A 15,477-nucleotide genomic window follows, 5' to 3' on the forward strand; every position below is an offset into this window, starting at 1 on the left:
CTCGGTCCTTCCCGAGAAATAAACACGGTTACCGTTTGTTGGCAGAATGATCTCTGGTAGATCAATTCCGTCTCTCTCTCTCACCAAAACCCCTCTCAAAAGTATTTCTCGGTCTCTCGGTTGGTTTCGGTTCTTTGTCCTTTCTCCCTTCCGGGTGTCCTGTTTCTGTTGTGTATATTCCGCAGATCGTTTTTGGTGTTTCTTCCTCTACTCTCGTTCCTTTTTACTCGCAATCAGTACTTTTCGGTTTTCTGTTCACTCATCGCCGCGAGAGTTCCTTCGGCGACTCACTCGTGGCGTCACGATCTCAGCCTTGTATAATCGACTCAGGTCAGGCAAGAACCCAGAGGGAACGAACGTAATTTTGGTTGCGAGCAGAAGAAAGATCCAACAACAAAATCGACAGAAGAAAAATCGAAAACGACGTCAAAATCCGGTGAGTGAAACGGCGAGAGGGAATAGAAGAAAGCTAGCGAGTAGGTTGTAGAAGGAAGTAAAAGCGAAGGAGGGTGAATAATCGTCAGAGAGAGAAAAGAGTTGAGGTACATTTTCGTTTGGGGGCGTGATTCTAGAGGAGCGAGAGGTTTTTGCGAGAAGTGCAGACGTGATCACGAAGAGCCAGGAGAAATGTGACTGGTCGAGTAACGGCGGCTTTCGGGGAGAGGGGAAGAAGTTGGACTGAGCCATTGACCTGAATTCCTCTCGAAGAGGTTTGAATCGCGACGAAGCTCTTGCGACAACGACATCGAGTCACTACACGCACTCATAGGGTTAGCGAGATACTAGAGAGAATGACAGAGATGAGGGCTCACACGGGAGGCAGAGCCAAGAACGAGGAAGGACTCGCTTCGATTACTTTTCCAGTCAATTTTGGAGTAGCTGGTGGAGTTTGTTCCTCCTCCTCCTCTTCTTCAGTGTCGTCAAGTTTGAAGATGATCGATCTAGCGGGAGTAGCGACCGGAGAGGCGATCCTCGAGGAAGAAGGAGTTGGAACGAAAGAGAAACCGTTCAAATCTTCTTCTATCCCTCCTTCGATAGTCGAGGAGATACTTTGAGAGCGAGAAGGAGAGCGCGAGTACGAGACGTCGACTTGAGGTTGATGAGGGTAGTAAGTCGGTTGAGTGAGAGGAGAACGGAAGAGAAGACTTTCGTCGTCGAAGAGGGAGAGCGAAACTGAAGCATTGTCGTCTTCCCCTTCACTGCTCATCGACGACCTGAGAGAGCCGCTAGAGGATCGAGAGTCTCGAGGGAAGAGGTTCGGCGGACAAAGGGAAGAACCGAGGATATCTTCGAACTCGAAACTGGACGATTCAGATCCTCCTCTCTCCTTCCTCTCCTTCTTCTCGATGTAACTGTCCCTCATACCCCAACTCGCTTCCGACTCTGACGAATAAGGTAACATAGGAGAACTCGCCGACCTGAGGACTGGATACGAGATGCAGCTTTTCAATCCTCCTCGTTTCTTCGTCGAGTTCGAAGGCGGAATCGGGCGAGGGAACGAAGTCGAGATCGATGAAGTCTCTCTTTTACGCGTAATGGGAGTCGCTGAAATCGTCGAGGAGGAAGAAGAACGAGAACGAGAGAAGGAAAGACACGAAGCGACGCGACGAATTCGAGAGAGAAGAGGGTTGTTCAATCGAGGAGAAGCTGGAGCAGAGACGGAAGGAAAAGGAATGGCATCGTGGTCCTCGACGTGAATCTATTGAACAAACGCGTTAGTCGGAGAGATGAGAGAGACGGGAGGAAGGGAAACTAACGGCGAGAGAAGGAATCGTTTTCTCCCTTTGAGCGTCCACTGCTGGTGGAGCCGCGCAGCTCAAAGACATACGACGATGGTGCCATTCGAACAAAGGCATTGCTGTTGAGAGAACAAGGGGTTGAAAGAGAAAAGGGGAGAAAACTTCGCGTCCATACGAAGGAACACGTTCGTCAAAACAAGCTGAACGGTCTTGCTGCGCAGCGGGAGTCCGATGAATAGGCGAACAATTGAAGTTTTCAGAAGCTCCGAGGAGACGGACCGGAGTTGTGAAAAAGGAAAAGGAGACGAGAGGGTCAAAGCGGGCTTGAGTTTTCGCCAGGGAAAGGGGTTAGAACGTAGCGGAGCAGATACTTGCTTGTGATAAGTATACTAGGAGAGAGCGAATTCCGTGCAGCCGTTCAACCCAGAAAGAGAGAACCGAGAGCGAGAGGGTAACCCACTTCGACGGCGTCAGGTTCGAACAAACCCTCTTCTCGACCTCCATACCAGCTTACTCTCCAAGCATGCCCGCGCATGATCGACTACTAACTATGCCTTCCAGTCCCATGGATTCCCCGTTCTTTCCGCGAAGATCTGTTCCGTTTCCCCCAGTTCTTCTACTCTACTCCCAACCATAGCGCCATTCAGAGCTCATATCTGCGCGACGTTCCCAATCTTTCCACCCAAGCCAGAGTCCTGAGCCAATTTCCGAAGCGACTCCCAATCAGAGGTCAATCATCACCATCCACCTCGACTTATCTCGGTTTCCTCTTATATAGACTCGGTTCCTTAATCATCAAGAGGTCCGCAATCGTAAGTCGGATGCGTTGAATTGCCATGAGGCGAACTGACGTTGGCCCTGGAGAAGACAGATGAAGGTCAGAGAGCACTTCCTGTTGTTCCGTCGGTCACCAGTAGCGTGTGTCTGATACTAGACCTCTGTTCCTTCAGGTTCTCCTGCTGGTCGTCGGTCGGTAAGTCTGGGAGGAGACGAGTTGCCGGATCAGTCGAAGTTTGTATCGCTCTTGCTCTTGTTGCTCTGGTGATGTCGATTCAGGGTCGGTACCAGCTCGCCAGTCAGGCCAGGGCAGGTGAGGAATAGGTCGAAGGCGTCACTGAACGAAGTCGACCTCGGCACTTGACGAATTCCCGAGTCGGAGTTGATCGCGCGATCGTTTTCTTTCTCGAAACGGCTTCACTACTGCTGGGCTCTTGATTTCCTGCCATGAGCAGCGCGTGTTTCAGACGTTCTCTCCACGCTGATCGGGATCTTCACTCTTCGTTCTGTCGATTTCTCTTCTTCACCCCATCGAATGGTTCAACAATCGCTCTTCATCTCTTTCGACCGCACCAAGCTCGACATCAACACGGCGACCTTCTAGACGACACGCCCTACAACTTACAAGACACCTTGAAGCGAAGCGAATAGAAAGATGGACTGGAATCTGATCCAAACCCAGACGGAAGCCGAAAAACGGTTCACGATTGCGTTCACGGCAATCATGATCTGGGACTGGTTGGTCCTGTTACCTGCCGAGGTCAAGTATATTTGGAGGGCGAAGAGGATGACGCCAATGCGGGTCCTATACCTTGCGAATCGTTATATTTCGTTAGTATTAATGGCGGGAAGTGTCGCTTTGATGCTTTCTACTGTTTCGAAAGGTGCGCCCTCTCCTCGATGTACTCAATACTTGATGCTGATACGTTGCCGTCGGGTTGATAGAGATGTGCTCGAGACTTTATTGGGTCCAAACGCTCGGCTTGATCTGTATCGTTTTGTTCGTTCATCCACTGGTCTGTCCTGGGTGCTTGCACTGACGTCAACCCATTCTCCGTCGTAGTATATCAGATGTTCTACTGGCTCTTCGCGTAATCGGGCTTTACGAGAATAGTCGACGAGTGATTATCGGGTCAGTCGATTTTTACTTTTCTCAAAACAAGCCTTGACGATCCTGACGAGCGAGGTGTCGCTTTGTCTCCCCTCTACATTAGTCTCTGCTTCTTACTCGGTACACAGCTTGCGTTCATGGTCGCTGTTGGTGCGCAATTACGACGTAAGCTTTCTCCTCCATTTCCCTATCCTTCTTCACTCGCGCCGAATCTTGGTCTTCAAACGATTCGTGCGAGATGGGGTTCAGTATTTCGTCGTGATTTCAGCCTTCAACCTCATGAACGTTGGATTCTGGATACGTATGTCCTCTCTCCCCTAATGTGGCTTCACTGAGACTGCTAACAAAGAGATGGTTGACTCGCATAGAATCGAATCCGGCTATTCGGACCTTTGGCATTCCAGCGCTTGTCTCGATCTCTTCAACCCTATCCTCTCGACTCGCTCTATCGCTACACATCGACCGGGATTCATCGACTCCGATACATGAACTGAAAATGCCGCCTGCTACCTCTTTTCCCTCTCGAAATCGATTTTCGCAAGAAGGAACCGGGATGGTGGGAGCTCGAGGTCGACCAAACGTCGCAGTCTTGACGGCAGATCGGAGCGAAGGGTCAGGATCTTCGTCAGCGACAAGGAGAGACGACCTTCACGCCGCGGAAGCTTTGGATGAAGAAGAAAAGGGAATCGAGGGAACGTGAAGGAATGGACCCGCTTCCTGCCTGTCTCGCAAAACCTCGACCTTGTAGCTCGTCACTATCTCTTTCCTTCCTTATACTCACATGATCTGTACTGGAATCGGACGTGTTGTTGTATATACGATTGCATCCTTCGTTTGCATTCGCGAAACTCTCAATTGTGGAAATAGTCAATTTCCCGAGCGGGGACTGGCCGATATGCGATCGTGTCGAGATTGCGTAGGGTCGAACTTACGATACACTAGCGAGGCATGACTGACTGAGGGGAGTTTCGCAACTTTCTCCCTCATTCAACTCTCCGCGATCTCAGCCATCGACTATCGACTTACCGCCTGCTTGAAAGGCCTTCAGTACTTCTTGTCTACATTATATGAACCATGAACGCCTCACAGAGCACGATCATACTGTTAGTCCTTCCTTTTTCAATCTTCATCATTTAAACCTCGTGCTCCTTTCCGCGACCACCCGTGCACGCGAGACTTCGATTCAGAGCGTCGCTGATACGTTGGATGTATTCGACAGGCCGGCGTCATCATCACGAGCCCAATTACGGCTGATCAAGAACTCTCATCAAAACTCGCGACTAAACTCGATCTGCACGACTCGACGGATATCGTGAATGGACCCCCGAAAGCGAACGGAGTGATCGAGAGCCACGGCGAGCCCGCGGACAGCTCCAGACGTCAAGAAGCTCAACTGTCGAAATCGACCTCAACCTTAATCGATTCAACCTCTCCTGAAGCGGAACAGAAGCTAGCGAACGGTCTCAGCTACTCCTACCCTCCACCTCCTGGACAGACCTCCTTAAATGCAGAAGCCGCGTCGACCTCATTACCTTACCCTCCCTTGACTCCTCACCTCACTCGAGCTCCCGTCGAAATCCTCACGAAAGATCCCGCTTTAGGGAGGGGAGTGTTCGCATCGGAAGATATTCCAGCCAGACAAGTCATCGAGATTAGTCCGGTGCTCGTATTGAGCGAGAAGGAGTACAGAGGATTCGATCCGAAGGCAGAGAAAGAGGTGGGAGAATTGAAGGGGGTCGAAGCGAGTCAATTGAGAGGATACGTGTTTACGTGGGGAAAGACTGGTGACATGGCGGTAGCACTAGGTCTCGGTAAGCAATACTTTACATCTTGCAATCTCTGATTTTGCGCTAATTTCCCCATTCTCACTCCCGACAGGATCGCTGTTCAACCACTCGTCTTCGCCGAACGTTTCGTACGAGATCAAGCAGTCCGAATACACGATCCATTATCGAGCCGCAAAGCCGATCAAGAAGGGACAAGAACTCTTCATCTTCTACGGTCATTCAGTCCGATTCGAAGGAGATCCCCTTCCAACTACGGAACTCGAAAGTTCGGTTGAAGATGATGGATGGGGAGGACTCGCCGGACTTGAGGAGGAGGAACCCGTAGAGAACGAAGGATCAGATTCGCTCCGACTAGAAGAATTTAAACGCTTGACGGAGGCGCAATTGAGAGAACGCGATATGGAGGTCATTGGCTTCGACGAACCGAGTTTCCCGTTCAGGAAGATCACCGAAATTATTGATCCTGAAGACGCCGAATTGACTACGAGTGAGTTTGTTCGGGTTTGTTATCAGCTCTGCTGCGTCTGATCACTTAATCGAACATCTCGCGGATAGTGTCGTGCTGGGCAATCGATATACCCGCTCGTCATTCCGGTATCATCTTCCAGTTCGTTCGCAAGCACACGAGTCGAAAGTTCAACGAATTGCAACATCTCAAACGAGTTCGACCTATTCAACCAAGTTCAGATCAATCCACTCTTCCACCTCCCGTACCTTCTTTCTCTACCGACTCCGACCCTACCGCTGGTGTTGGCGCAGAAGATCAGTCGTCCGAGGAACCACAAAGAACCGGACCTCTCGCTGCCGACACTCCCGTTTCGATCCTCCTCTTCCCCGTCGCTTCTGCGCCTCCCGATCTCGTCGACCTCCTCGCTTCCTCGCCTCTCACTCAAGCTCTTCACCCTGATCCTATCCCAGCTCTCTACTCGGTCGATGTCCCAGCTCAAGCGGCTCACACCGAGAAACAAGCGGAAGAATGGAACAATGTTTGGCCAGTCACTCTCGTTCACATCCGAGAGGGACCGAAAGCTACGATGAAGAAGAAGGGATGGGAACGAGCGAAAATGGAATGGATTGAGAGGGAAACGAGAAAAGTTTGGGCGAAAGCGAAAGAAGCGGGCCAACGTGGAGAAGTGAGTCCCTTTTCCTCTCTTTATCGACAGATTGAGTTATACTTGCTCATGATGAGTCTATCTGTAGCATCCTATCGCTTGTCACGTTACGGATTCCTGGTCTTCGAGTTATCACACTTCTCTTCGACCTCCCGCGACTCTCGTCACAGCGTTCGATACCCGACTTTCGACTTCGAATTGTCTCTCCCACGCTGCCTCTAACGCGATCGACGCCGTCTCCGTGCTCGATCTGCACAACGCTCGACCTAAATTATCTCCAGAAGCATTTCAACCTCCCTACGTTCTCACGGGATTGACCGTCTTCATCTCTCACGAACCCTGTCTACTCTGCGCGATGAGTCTCCTACACTCGAGGATCTCGCAATTGTACTACGTCAAGAGTGCCCCGGGAAGCGGAGGTTGTGGAAGTTTGTATAAAGTTCACGAGGATGGAGGATTGAATCATCGGTACGAGGTTTGGGAGTGGACCAATGAAGAGGAGGGAGAGGACCGAGAGATTGGGAAAGGTATTGAAGAGCTTAGGATTGATCCGTAGAGTTTTCTCGCTCACTCGTGAAAGAATGAGATTATTCACTTTGCATCTGCATCTTGTTTTCTTCTTCTTCATCTGACTCAGCAAGTTCTGTCATTACGAGAGACAGCCTAGCTATGATCTGCGCCTTCCGTTTCCCTTCGCGGTTTTCGTTTCTCGTGTCAAGCTCACTGTTCTCCAGTCTCGTTCTCGTCTCAGTCATCGCCGTTCCGGTGTCCCTGTTTGCTGCCGCCGCCAAGTAAAGAGAGGAGAGCTCGAAGCGCATCATCCTCCACCGATGAGTGATTCTCAAGACTTGAATGTGGACGATTGAGGGAATTGTACGTTCCGTCGGGGTCGAAGGGAGAAGTAGGAATGTTCGAAGAAACGCTCGGAGTGATTGAGGTCGACTTGAAGAACGTAGATGAAAAAGGATCGACGTTTGAGTTTTCTATCGCGACGAAAGATTGTGATCAAGCGATGAGGTCAGATTTGATTCGTTGACATAGGATTGAAAAGAATTCACTCGAAGTGCAGCTCGAGATCGATCCGGCTCGAGATGGCGTTGCGGGAGTGGTCGAAGCTGAACGTTGTCGTCTGCTTCGTTTCTTCTTGGACGAATCTTGTTCCTCTCGTGACTCCTCCTCGTCGATCTCTGGAAGAGTGGACTGTCTGAGTGTCAATCGATTCGATGAACGGGTCCTCGAGACGAGAGTCGAGGGGTGTCGTCGTTGCTCCCTGTTGGCCCTTAGGAGTTTCTTTGAGCTCGGTCCAATTTCTTCGTGCATCGGTTTTGGTTCTTCTGTGATTTGTCGGGAAGAGCTGCAAAGATCCGTTGAGGTCGAGGTCGGAGTCGGAAGAGGTTGATGATTGCGCGTAGATGAGTGTTGTGAGTCGATGAGACCGACGAGAACTGCAGCGACTTCCTCGTCCTTTCCTTCCTTTCTCTCCAGCGTCGACCCCTTCTCGCTCCCGATTTCGAACGTTTCCCTCTCGCATGAGTTGCTCTCCTCACTGTCTCCCGGTTTGGTTTCTCCTCGAGTTTCCTCCTCCCCGTTCGAAACTTCTTCCTTCCACCAACCCCATTTCCTCAACGCTCCTCTTCCACTCAACCCTTCGATCGTTTCATACTCGAATGCCTCAGCCATGTCGACGATTTTCCATTTGTCCCATTCCTCGTCGTCGACATGTTCAGCTTCTGCTTTCGTTCTTTTTCGTTTCCAAGATCTTTGTGGCAGGTCCGAAGTTTCTTCTGAGTCTTGGGTGTATCGAAGGAAGGGAATCGAGAAAGATTTGGGATCAGAGAACTTCGAAGAAGAGACTGAAGAACGTCGTTTCGTCTCCCCTTCTCCTGACTTCGAACTTCGACGAGCGACTACGGGGTCTTCAGAATCCGGAATCTGTTTCCCCCGTTCACCTCGAGCACTAGGCTCAATCACGGTAGTAGTACGACTTCTCGGTCGACCACGAGGACGAGAGCGCCGAGTTGAGCACGAAGCAGACGAAACTGAAGTTGGAAGATTCGAGAAAGGTCGACCTGATCTCGTTTTGCTCGTACCGGCGAGATCAAGCGATTGCGAAGAATTGTTCGCGTGCTGAGAGGAGGTGGAAGAGGACGGGGTAAGTCGGTTCGACCGCTCGAGAGAAGAATCGACCAAAGATTGTTGGTCTTGAGTAAGAGTGGATTGTCGAACTTCGCTCGTGCTGCTAGTCGAAGTGGAGACGTCAGTCCTGTCACAAATCTCCTCCCCGTCTTCATGAAGCGATCCTGAAGCAACGAATGCATCGAGAGTCGCACGGACGAGAAAAACTCACAATTGCGACGTTTGCTGACACCCATCTACTCCATTTGGTTCCACTTTACTCGATCCAGCATCTCCTACGATCTCTAGATCCCTGACAGGCTGTCCTTGCATCTGGTCGACGAGAAGAAAGCTCGAATCGAGAACTTGAGATTGGTGCGGCGGACTCGGGAAAGTCAAATGTAGGACTCGTTGACTCTCGCACGTTTGATTGATGGATCGTGAGATTCCCTAAAGTCGTGGAGCAATGCTAAGAAGGGAGCGTAAGTCAAGATTTGAGAACTTTGAGAAAGAGGTCGAAGAAAGATGATACCAGTAGTCGTTAGGCGTCGCGGCTATGACCTACAAGCAGCAATAGAAGTCGTACTTGGGCGAAGACTTGACGCGAGTAGCGCGAGGGAGAGAAGAAAGAGGAAAGCAACTTTCGATCGATTTCTCGGGTTAGAGGAGGCCTGAGCGTCGCTCCGCGGACATCCTCTCACTCCTGATCAGCGTTCAGAACGAGCGAAATAAGTGAGATGGGGTAACTATGCTAAGTCTGTGCAGTGTACTGTAAGAGAGAGAATAACTACGAAAAAGGACTTTCTCCGTCTCCCTATCTTTCTTCCTTACCCGATGCAAAGACAGCGGGAGCCTGTTACAAGCACGAGAGACAGTCAATGTCGTAGCTCCTTTTAGCCGAGAAAGATGAACCCACTTTGTTTCGAATCGATCTCGGATCAATTTCTGAAACTCCTCTTGCGTAGGTTTTCGTCGTCAAGACCTGATAAAGCACAAACGAACGGTCAAATCAGTGACTCAACTAAGAGACCACAGAGCTAGTAGAAGATGCTGACTAGTTCATCGTAAACGATCGCGGAAGCTTTTCGATTGTGCATCGAAGAACTCGGATGAATCGCAATCGGCTGAAGTACGAGAAGCTCAATCAGTAAGCGACGACAGCAGAAGAAAGAAAAGACTCACTTGTCGAGTGATGTTATGTCGATAAGTCCCGTCCTCGTTTCTGATCGCCGTATTGCTGAACAGCCCTCCAACCAACGAATTCAAAACTGGTTCGTGTTCTCCAACTCGACCATCTTCCCCTCCGAAACAACTCACTCTCCAATCCCCAATCTTGAGTCTCTCACACCTTTCCCTCAACTGTTTCCTCGCGTCCAACACTTGCAACATCGCTTTGAAACTAATGAAATTCTCCCGACACCACTGTTTCCTCTCGTTCTGTCTCCTCCCAGCTTCTTCATTCTCGTTCACTTCCAACTCTTCGAACGCTTGCAGGATGTTGAGTAGAGTGAGATGATCTCCTGATCGATGAACGAATTTCCTCCTCGCTTCGTTCGCGGCGTCTCGATTCGCACTCGAAACGGCCAAGATTTGTTCCTTCGATCCAAGGAGCGCTACGAGGTTGATCGCTTCGTTCGGACATCCTTCAGTGAAAGAAGCGATGAGGACTCGAGCGTAGACGGGATCGAGAGGGAGTTGAGCCATTTGAAGTCCGAGAGGAGTGATTTTCCCTTTTTTGTTGATCGCCCCTAAACCGTTCAGAGTCAAGAGAGCGAACATGACTGAGCATGACGAAAGGAATCAATTCTGTTGACTGAAAGAAGGAGATAGAGAGGGACGAGGGAAACTCGAAACTCACGAGCATCTCGATCCGGTTTGTCCATATAATGAAATTTCGAGACATCCTCTTGTCCAGCGGCCATCAAGTGCAACAACGCGAACGTCAAACTGACCCTTTTGATCTCGGGTTCAGTCCGTTGAGGCATCGATAAGAAATCCGGTTCCGTGTATAATCTGAAACAATGACCGTCCGACTGAAAGACACTCGAGCTGGATCAGTCTCGTTTTCGGGGATGAGAGAAGATCACATTTTGGACTCACCTCACGACCGGCACGACCAGCCCTTTGTTTCGCACTTGATTGACTGATTCCTTCGATCGTTAAACTATCGATTCCTACATCTGCATGATACCTCTTCTCTTTCGCTACTCCACAATCGACGACGTATTTCACACCGGGGAGAGTGACGGACGTTTCTGCGACGTTCGTAGCGAGAATGATTTTGCGAGTGTTGGGAGGAGATGGGAGGAACGCGAGAGCTTGTTCGGCCGCTGGCAGTTTGGCGTACAGGGGAGTAACGACAACCTGCGCACATGTCAAATGTCGATTTAGTACAGCTTAGAGCCTGTGACAGACGGAAGGACTCACGGAATCGGCTTTGGGGAAAGATTTCGGTAAATCAGGGAGGAATTGTTTGATCGAAGCGGCGAGGGATTCAATTTCGTCTTGACCTGTTGCAACCCGACTATGCAATCAGTATTCGTCGTTCGGAGTAGAGCGAAATTGACAAACCTGGTAAGAAGACGAGAATCGCTCCTGGAGGGTACTTCGTATGAATCTGGAAGACAGTTTTGAGCGCAGCGTCGATGTAGTCGGTCTGAGGTTCCGTCGTATAGTGTAAAGTGACTTTGTGTTGCCGACCCTTTACGAACAAAACAGGTGCGCTGGAACGGTACGAAGAGATGACTTAGGATCGCTGCTGGCTTGCCGAGGAGAGAGAAGAACAGAGACTCACTTGTCGAAGAATTCGCTGAAACGTTTCGCATCGATCGTAGCACTCATAACGACGATCTTCAACTCTGTCGGTTCCCTCTCGGCTCCTTTTCTATCCAGTTTCCCTTCTCCTTGTTCTGCCTGTTTCCCCTTCCCCTTTGATTTCCTAAACTCTTTCACTTTCTCCTTTCTCCTCGCTTGAATGTCCTTCAAAAATCCCATCAACATGTCGGTCCTCAAACTTCTTTCGTGCGCTTCATCCAAAACGACGACATCGTAATTCTCCAAATCCTTGTCTCCCAACATCTCGGCGAGTAGAGCACCATCGGTAGCGTACTTGAGTCGAGTCTTGTTCGAGGATCGATCGTCGAATCGAACGGTGTAACCGACGAGAGTTCCGAGAGGACAACCAACTTCGGCGGAAACTCGAGACGCGAGTGAAGTAGCGGCGACTCGACGAGGTTGAGTACAGACGATTCGAGGTGCTTCACAGGGGACCGAGGATCGCATGAGGAATTGAGGAATCTCTGTCAACCCCGCGAATGGAAGAGAGATTTTCAGTAAGTTTCGAAAAATCGGGAGGAGTTCTTCCCGTCATCGTCACAAGAGAGCGAGAGCGTTAGACACTCACGTGTAGTCTTTCCTGAACCAGTTTCTCCCAGCACAACGACAGTATCATTCTCTTGAACCTGTTTCAAAATCTCCTCTTTCCCTAATTATCGTCTCAATCAAGCTCGATCAGCTCCCTCCCTTTTACCTCACCGAGAGCGGTAGTAACAGAGACTCACCTTCCCACACAGGTAGTTCTTTCCTCCCAGGGAGTAACCTCTGTACCTCTTCTTTCAACTTTTTCCTCTGTTCATTCGTCATCAATTGTCTTTTTTGGCCTGTCCCTGTTCTCGCTAATCCTCCGAGATGTAACAAAGAGTCTTTGTCCCCTGTTGATTTCGCGTCTTCCTCGTCTGATTCGGTGAATCCAACTAATCGAGGTTTCTTGTTCGATCCTGTCGCTCCTGATCCATTACCGTTCACTTGAGGAGCCGTTCGTTTCTTTGGTGTAGCATTACCGTTCGTCGCTGTACCGTCTAGAGGCTTGAGAGGCGAGCCATTCGCTGTTGTTGAAGGTTTCTGATCAATTTGCTGCTGTTCAACGTCGGCATCTTCCTCGTCCGAAGAGTCGTTCGAGAACTTAGTCTTGCGAGGCATTTCCGCTTGGTCGACAGTTGTCGGAGATGTGAACGAGTTGAGTGACCGCGGGAACGGAAAAATGGAAGAGATCAAAGTTTCGGTTGAGTTTCGGAGACTTGTTGTACTCTCTCGTGCGCTGCTGTAAGCGGGAGGAAGCTTGAAGAAATAGTAGGTACGATGCGAGAGAAGAGCTATGGAACTTTACGAAAATGAAACGAAAAAAGAAAATCGAAAGATTCGCAACGAAGCGTGACTGAAGTGAGAACAAGCTGAGAAGGAAAGAAGCGAAGAGGGTATCAAAGGCGAGGGAGCTAGTGGGAGGTTGAACGCGAGAATATTTTCGAGGCAGCTTTGCGAATCTCCCGCCTTTCGTCAACCGAATCAATCTCCAACTCGTCCATGAATTCCTGGAGTTCCTTGCACATCGATCCGGGGCAACGGTGTTGACTTGCAGCGTTGGCAAAGTCGATGAACTTGGGAAGAGAGCCTGAGGTACGGACAACATTCGACGGTTTGACATCGCGATGATGCACTCCAAAACAATGAATGAGGTGGAGTCCGATCGCTAGATGTCTCCTGTTAGCGTGACAAGGATGAAATCAGCAAAGATGCACGAGGTCGAAGAGATCGAGAGAGGAACTGACTTTTCCTTCGCTTCGAGCGATTCAAAGCCCTCGAGACAGTCTCCACCATCTTCCATCACAGTAACAATATTGTCCCACCTTCTCGCTTCGTTCTTGGAGAAGTACAGTAGTTGAACAATGAACGGTCGAAGGATTGGCGAAGAAAGATGGTTCGAGAGAAGAGAGGCTTCGACATAAGCTCCTTCGCGTCCGTTCGGAATGACTCTATCGTACATCTCATCCCATCCAGTGTGAGGTACGGCAAATTTGACGACGAGAGGGTAGTCGATGGCTCGGTAAACCTCCGAAGTGAGTCCGTCGCCAATCTTCCTGCCGAGAGCGACTACTGGAGGAAGTTTGAAGCGAGAGTTGTCCAATTCTGGAGGAGGGGGAGTCGCATCATTCGGTCGCAGAGGAGAGGACACGCTGATGTTGTTTTTGTGCGGTCGCGGAGGTGAGTCTGGTTGAGGTTGAGTTTGACCAGTCGGGACTGCGCAATCGTCGACGACTTGTCGAGAAACGCTCCGTCTCTTGAAAAAGGTTGCGGGTTTTCCATCGTCCTCGAACTCGAAGACGATCTAATGGCGAGTCGGCAAGCAGACTCAATGTTCTCGTTTCAGAGCGCAGGAGAGTCGAGATCAAGACTCACCTCAGGGGTTTCAGACGTCAAAGAATGTTCCCCCTCTCGTTCCTCCGCCCGAATTGCTTGATGGGCTTTGAGATCGGTCTCAGCTTTTGCGAGTATGTCACTATAAGCTTCGTTGACTCCTTCATAAACTTCCGGATAGCAGAGACCGAGAAGGATCGGAATCAATTTGGTCTTGTTTTTCAAGATGCCGAGTTCTTCGTGATTCGCAAGAGCGTTGAGAAATGTCGTCGATGGCTCGTTGTTGTCCCACATTCTCCCTTTGAACGAGGGGTGTTGCTCGGAAAGCTCGAGAGGGCCGATCAAAACGTCGCAGAGAAAAGGGGGGCAGGTTCCGTAAGCGGCTTGGTCGGTTCGCGACGCATCGTTCTTTGCGCTTGCGGTGGTCGAGACGTTCGGCCCGTTCACTGGTACAATTTTTCCGAGCTGCCAGGATCCGGCGGTATAGAAGATGAAGTAATAGCAGCCGCTGTGCATCGCTCCGACAACAAGCTGCAGCCAAAGAAACGGAACGTTAGCTTCGTGCCCCAACGCGGACCGACGTACCAATGCGGAGCGAGTGAACAGAGTGGACCGACCTTGAGTAGGAAACTAGCGATATCTTCAGTCCATTGTCCTCGTCCCGAGAGGATTTCTTCCCCAGTGAAGATTCCCTGCAAACCGCTTCTTCCCGACCCGTTGAGTGCAGCCTGAAGCTTCACACTGAGTCCTTCCTTCAACAGAAATGATCCAAACCCTTTCATCTCAAACACCGCAATAGCCTTGCTTCCCTCAGTGCTAATCTCCTCTAATACGATATCGGGTCTTGGTACGCGATTCGATGTCGGTTTGTCGGGGACCCAGTCCAAGCGCCTCGTCCCGCTCCGTCCGACAGCTCCATCGAGAACAGGTAAGAGTCTTCTTCCCACAAAGTCGACCATTTCGCCCGCTTTCTTCGTTAACGTCGCTTCAGAATAGGCGGATCGAACGGTTAGAGGCTTGTCTAATCTTGTTCGCGAGTCATCGAAGAGTTCTTGGGAGAAGGAGGAGGTGTCGTCGAGGTGGTTGCAGTTCAACTTGACGAAGTCCTCGACGAGTTTCTCATGCCGAACGTTGAAGTCGCTGATGTAGATCACATTTCGAATATTCTTGAGGTAAATGTCGTAGTTGTGACCGGGATTTTGAGCAGTCTGATCAGTCTTGAAGAGAGGACGGGAGCTTCCAGGGTCGAGGATTTCGGGCCAACGCTCGAGGGGGATCGCAGGATTGGGGAAATAGTGTTTTTGGAACTGATCTGAGATTGAGGGAGAAGCTGTGAGAGGGTCAGGAGTGGGAGGGAGGGAAGGTTCGGAGGAAGAGAGCGAAGGCGATCGAGAGGGAACGGTTAGAGAGGGAGCAGGTTGAGATGGGACCGAATTCGAGTCGTCAAGTTTCTGGTCGAGCTGCGTCTCGTCCAGAGTCATGGTGTGGGTGTGATTGCCCCGCGAGACGGAGTGTGATGAGAAGAGAGAAGAAGAAACGCGCGCATGAAAATTTCGGAGATCTAGGTTTCGTTTGTTTTTTCGGACAATGATCGCGTCGTGAGCATGGACCAGAGAAGTATTGCTATCGGTACGAACGAGTGAGAC

The 15,477-nt window shown here is 50.4% G+C and overlaps 5 protein-coding genes across 5 annotated transcripts; 1 reads left to right on the top strand and 4 right to left on the bottom strand.

Annotated features, from left to right (window-relative positions):
• Window positions 1-608: 608 nt before the first annotated feature.
• On the bottom strand, window positions 609-1,856 carry JCM6883_006179 (uncharacterized protein; the record flags this gene model as incomplete). The annotated part of the gene is made up of 3 exons (XM_076632720.1): window positions 609-753; window positions 813-1,699; window positions 1,758-1,856. The coding sequence occupies 3 exons, from the start codon at window positions 1,854-1,856 to the stop codon at window positions 609-611; spliced, it is 1,131 nt and encodes a 376-aa protein (XP_076487347.1).
• A 2,838-nt stretch (window positions 1,857-4,694) lies between these two features.
• TAD3 (Tad3p) lies at window positions 4,695-7,082 on the top strand (the record flags this gene model as incomplete). The annotated part of the gene is made up of 5 exons (XM_076632721.1): window positions 4,695-4,730; window positions 4,847-5,438; window positions 5,506-5,901; window positions 5,970-6,547; window positions 6,615-7,082. 5 exons carry the CDS (start codon window positions 4,695-4,697, stop codon window positions 7,080-7,082), a joined length of 2,070 nt encoding a protein of 689 aa, XP_076487348.1.
• Window positions 7,083-7,531: 449 nt separating this feature from the next.
• Window positions 7,532-8,974, bottom strand: JCM6883_006181 (uncharacterized protein; the record flags this gene model as incomplete). The annotated part of the gene is made up of 2 exons (XM_076632722.1): window positions 7,532-8,762; window positions 8,874-8,974. The coding sequence occupies 2 exons, from the start codon at window positions 8,972-8,974 to the stop codon at window positions 7,532-7,534; spliced, it is 1,332 nt and encodes a 443-aa protein (XP_076487349.1).
• Window positions 8,975-9,455: 481 nt separating this feature from the next.
• Window positions 9,456-12,619, bottom strand: JCM6883_006182 (uncharacterized protein; the record flags this gene model as incomplete). Its single annotated transcript, XM_076632723.1, has 11 exons — window positions 9,456-9,494; window positions 9,558-9,623; window positions 9,697-9,765; window positions 9,824-10,422; window positions 10,500-10,674; window positions 10,742-11,005; window positions 11,069-11,151; window positions 11,213-11,364; window positions 11,436-11,940; window positions 12,045-12,125; window positions 12,202-12,619. 11 exons carry the CDS (start codon window positions 12,617-12,619, stop codon window positions 9,456-9,458), a joined length of 2,451 nt encoding a protein of 816 aa, XP_076487350.1.
• Window positions 12,620-12,912: 293 nt separating this feature from the next.
• On the bottom strand, window positions 12,913-15,312 carry JCM6883_006183 (uncharacterized protein; the record flags this gene model as incomplete). The annotated part of the gene is made up of 4 exons (XM_076632724.1): window positions 12,913-13,177; window positions 13,246-13,802; window positions 13,874-14,362; window positions 14,449-15,312. 4 exons carry the CDS (start codon window positions 15,310-15,312, stop codon window positions 12,913-12,915), a joined length of 2,175 nt encoding a protein of 724 aa, XP_076487351.1.
• Window positions 15,313-15,477: the final 165 nt, after the last annotated feature.

The sequence above is a fragment of the Sporobolomyces salmoneus genome (assembly GCF_050403485.1).
Source record: "Sporobolomyces salmoneus JCM6883 DNA, S_salmoneus_JCM6883_v1_ctg29, whole genome shotgun sequence".
NCBI classification, from domain to species: Eukaryota; Fungi; Basidiomycota; class Microbotryomycetes; order Sporidiobolales; family Sporidiobolaceae; genus Sporobolomyces; species Sporobolomyces salmoneus.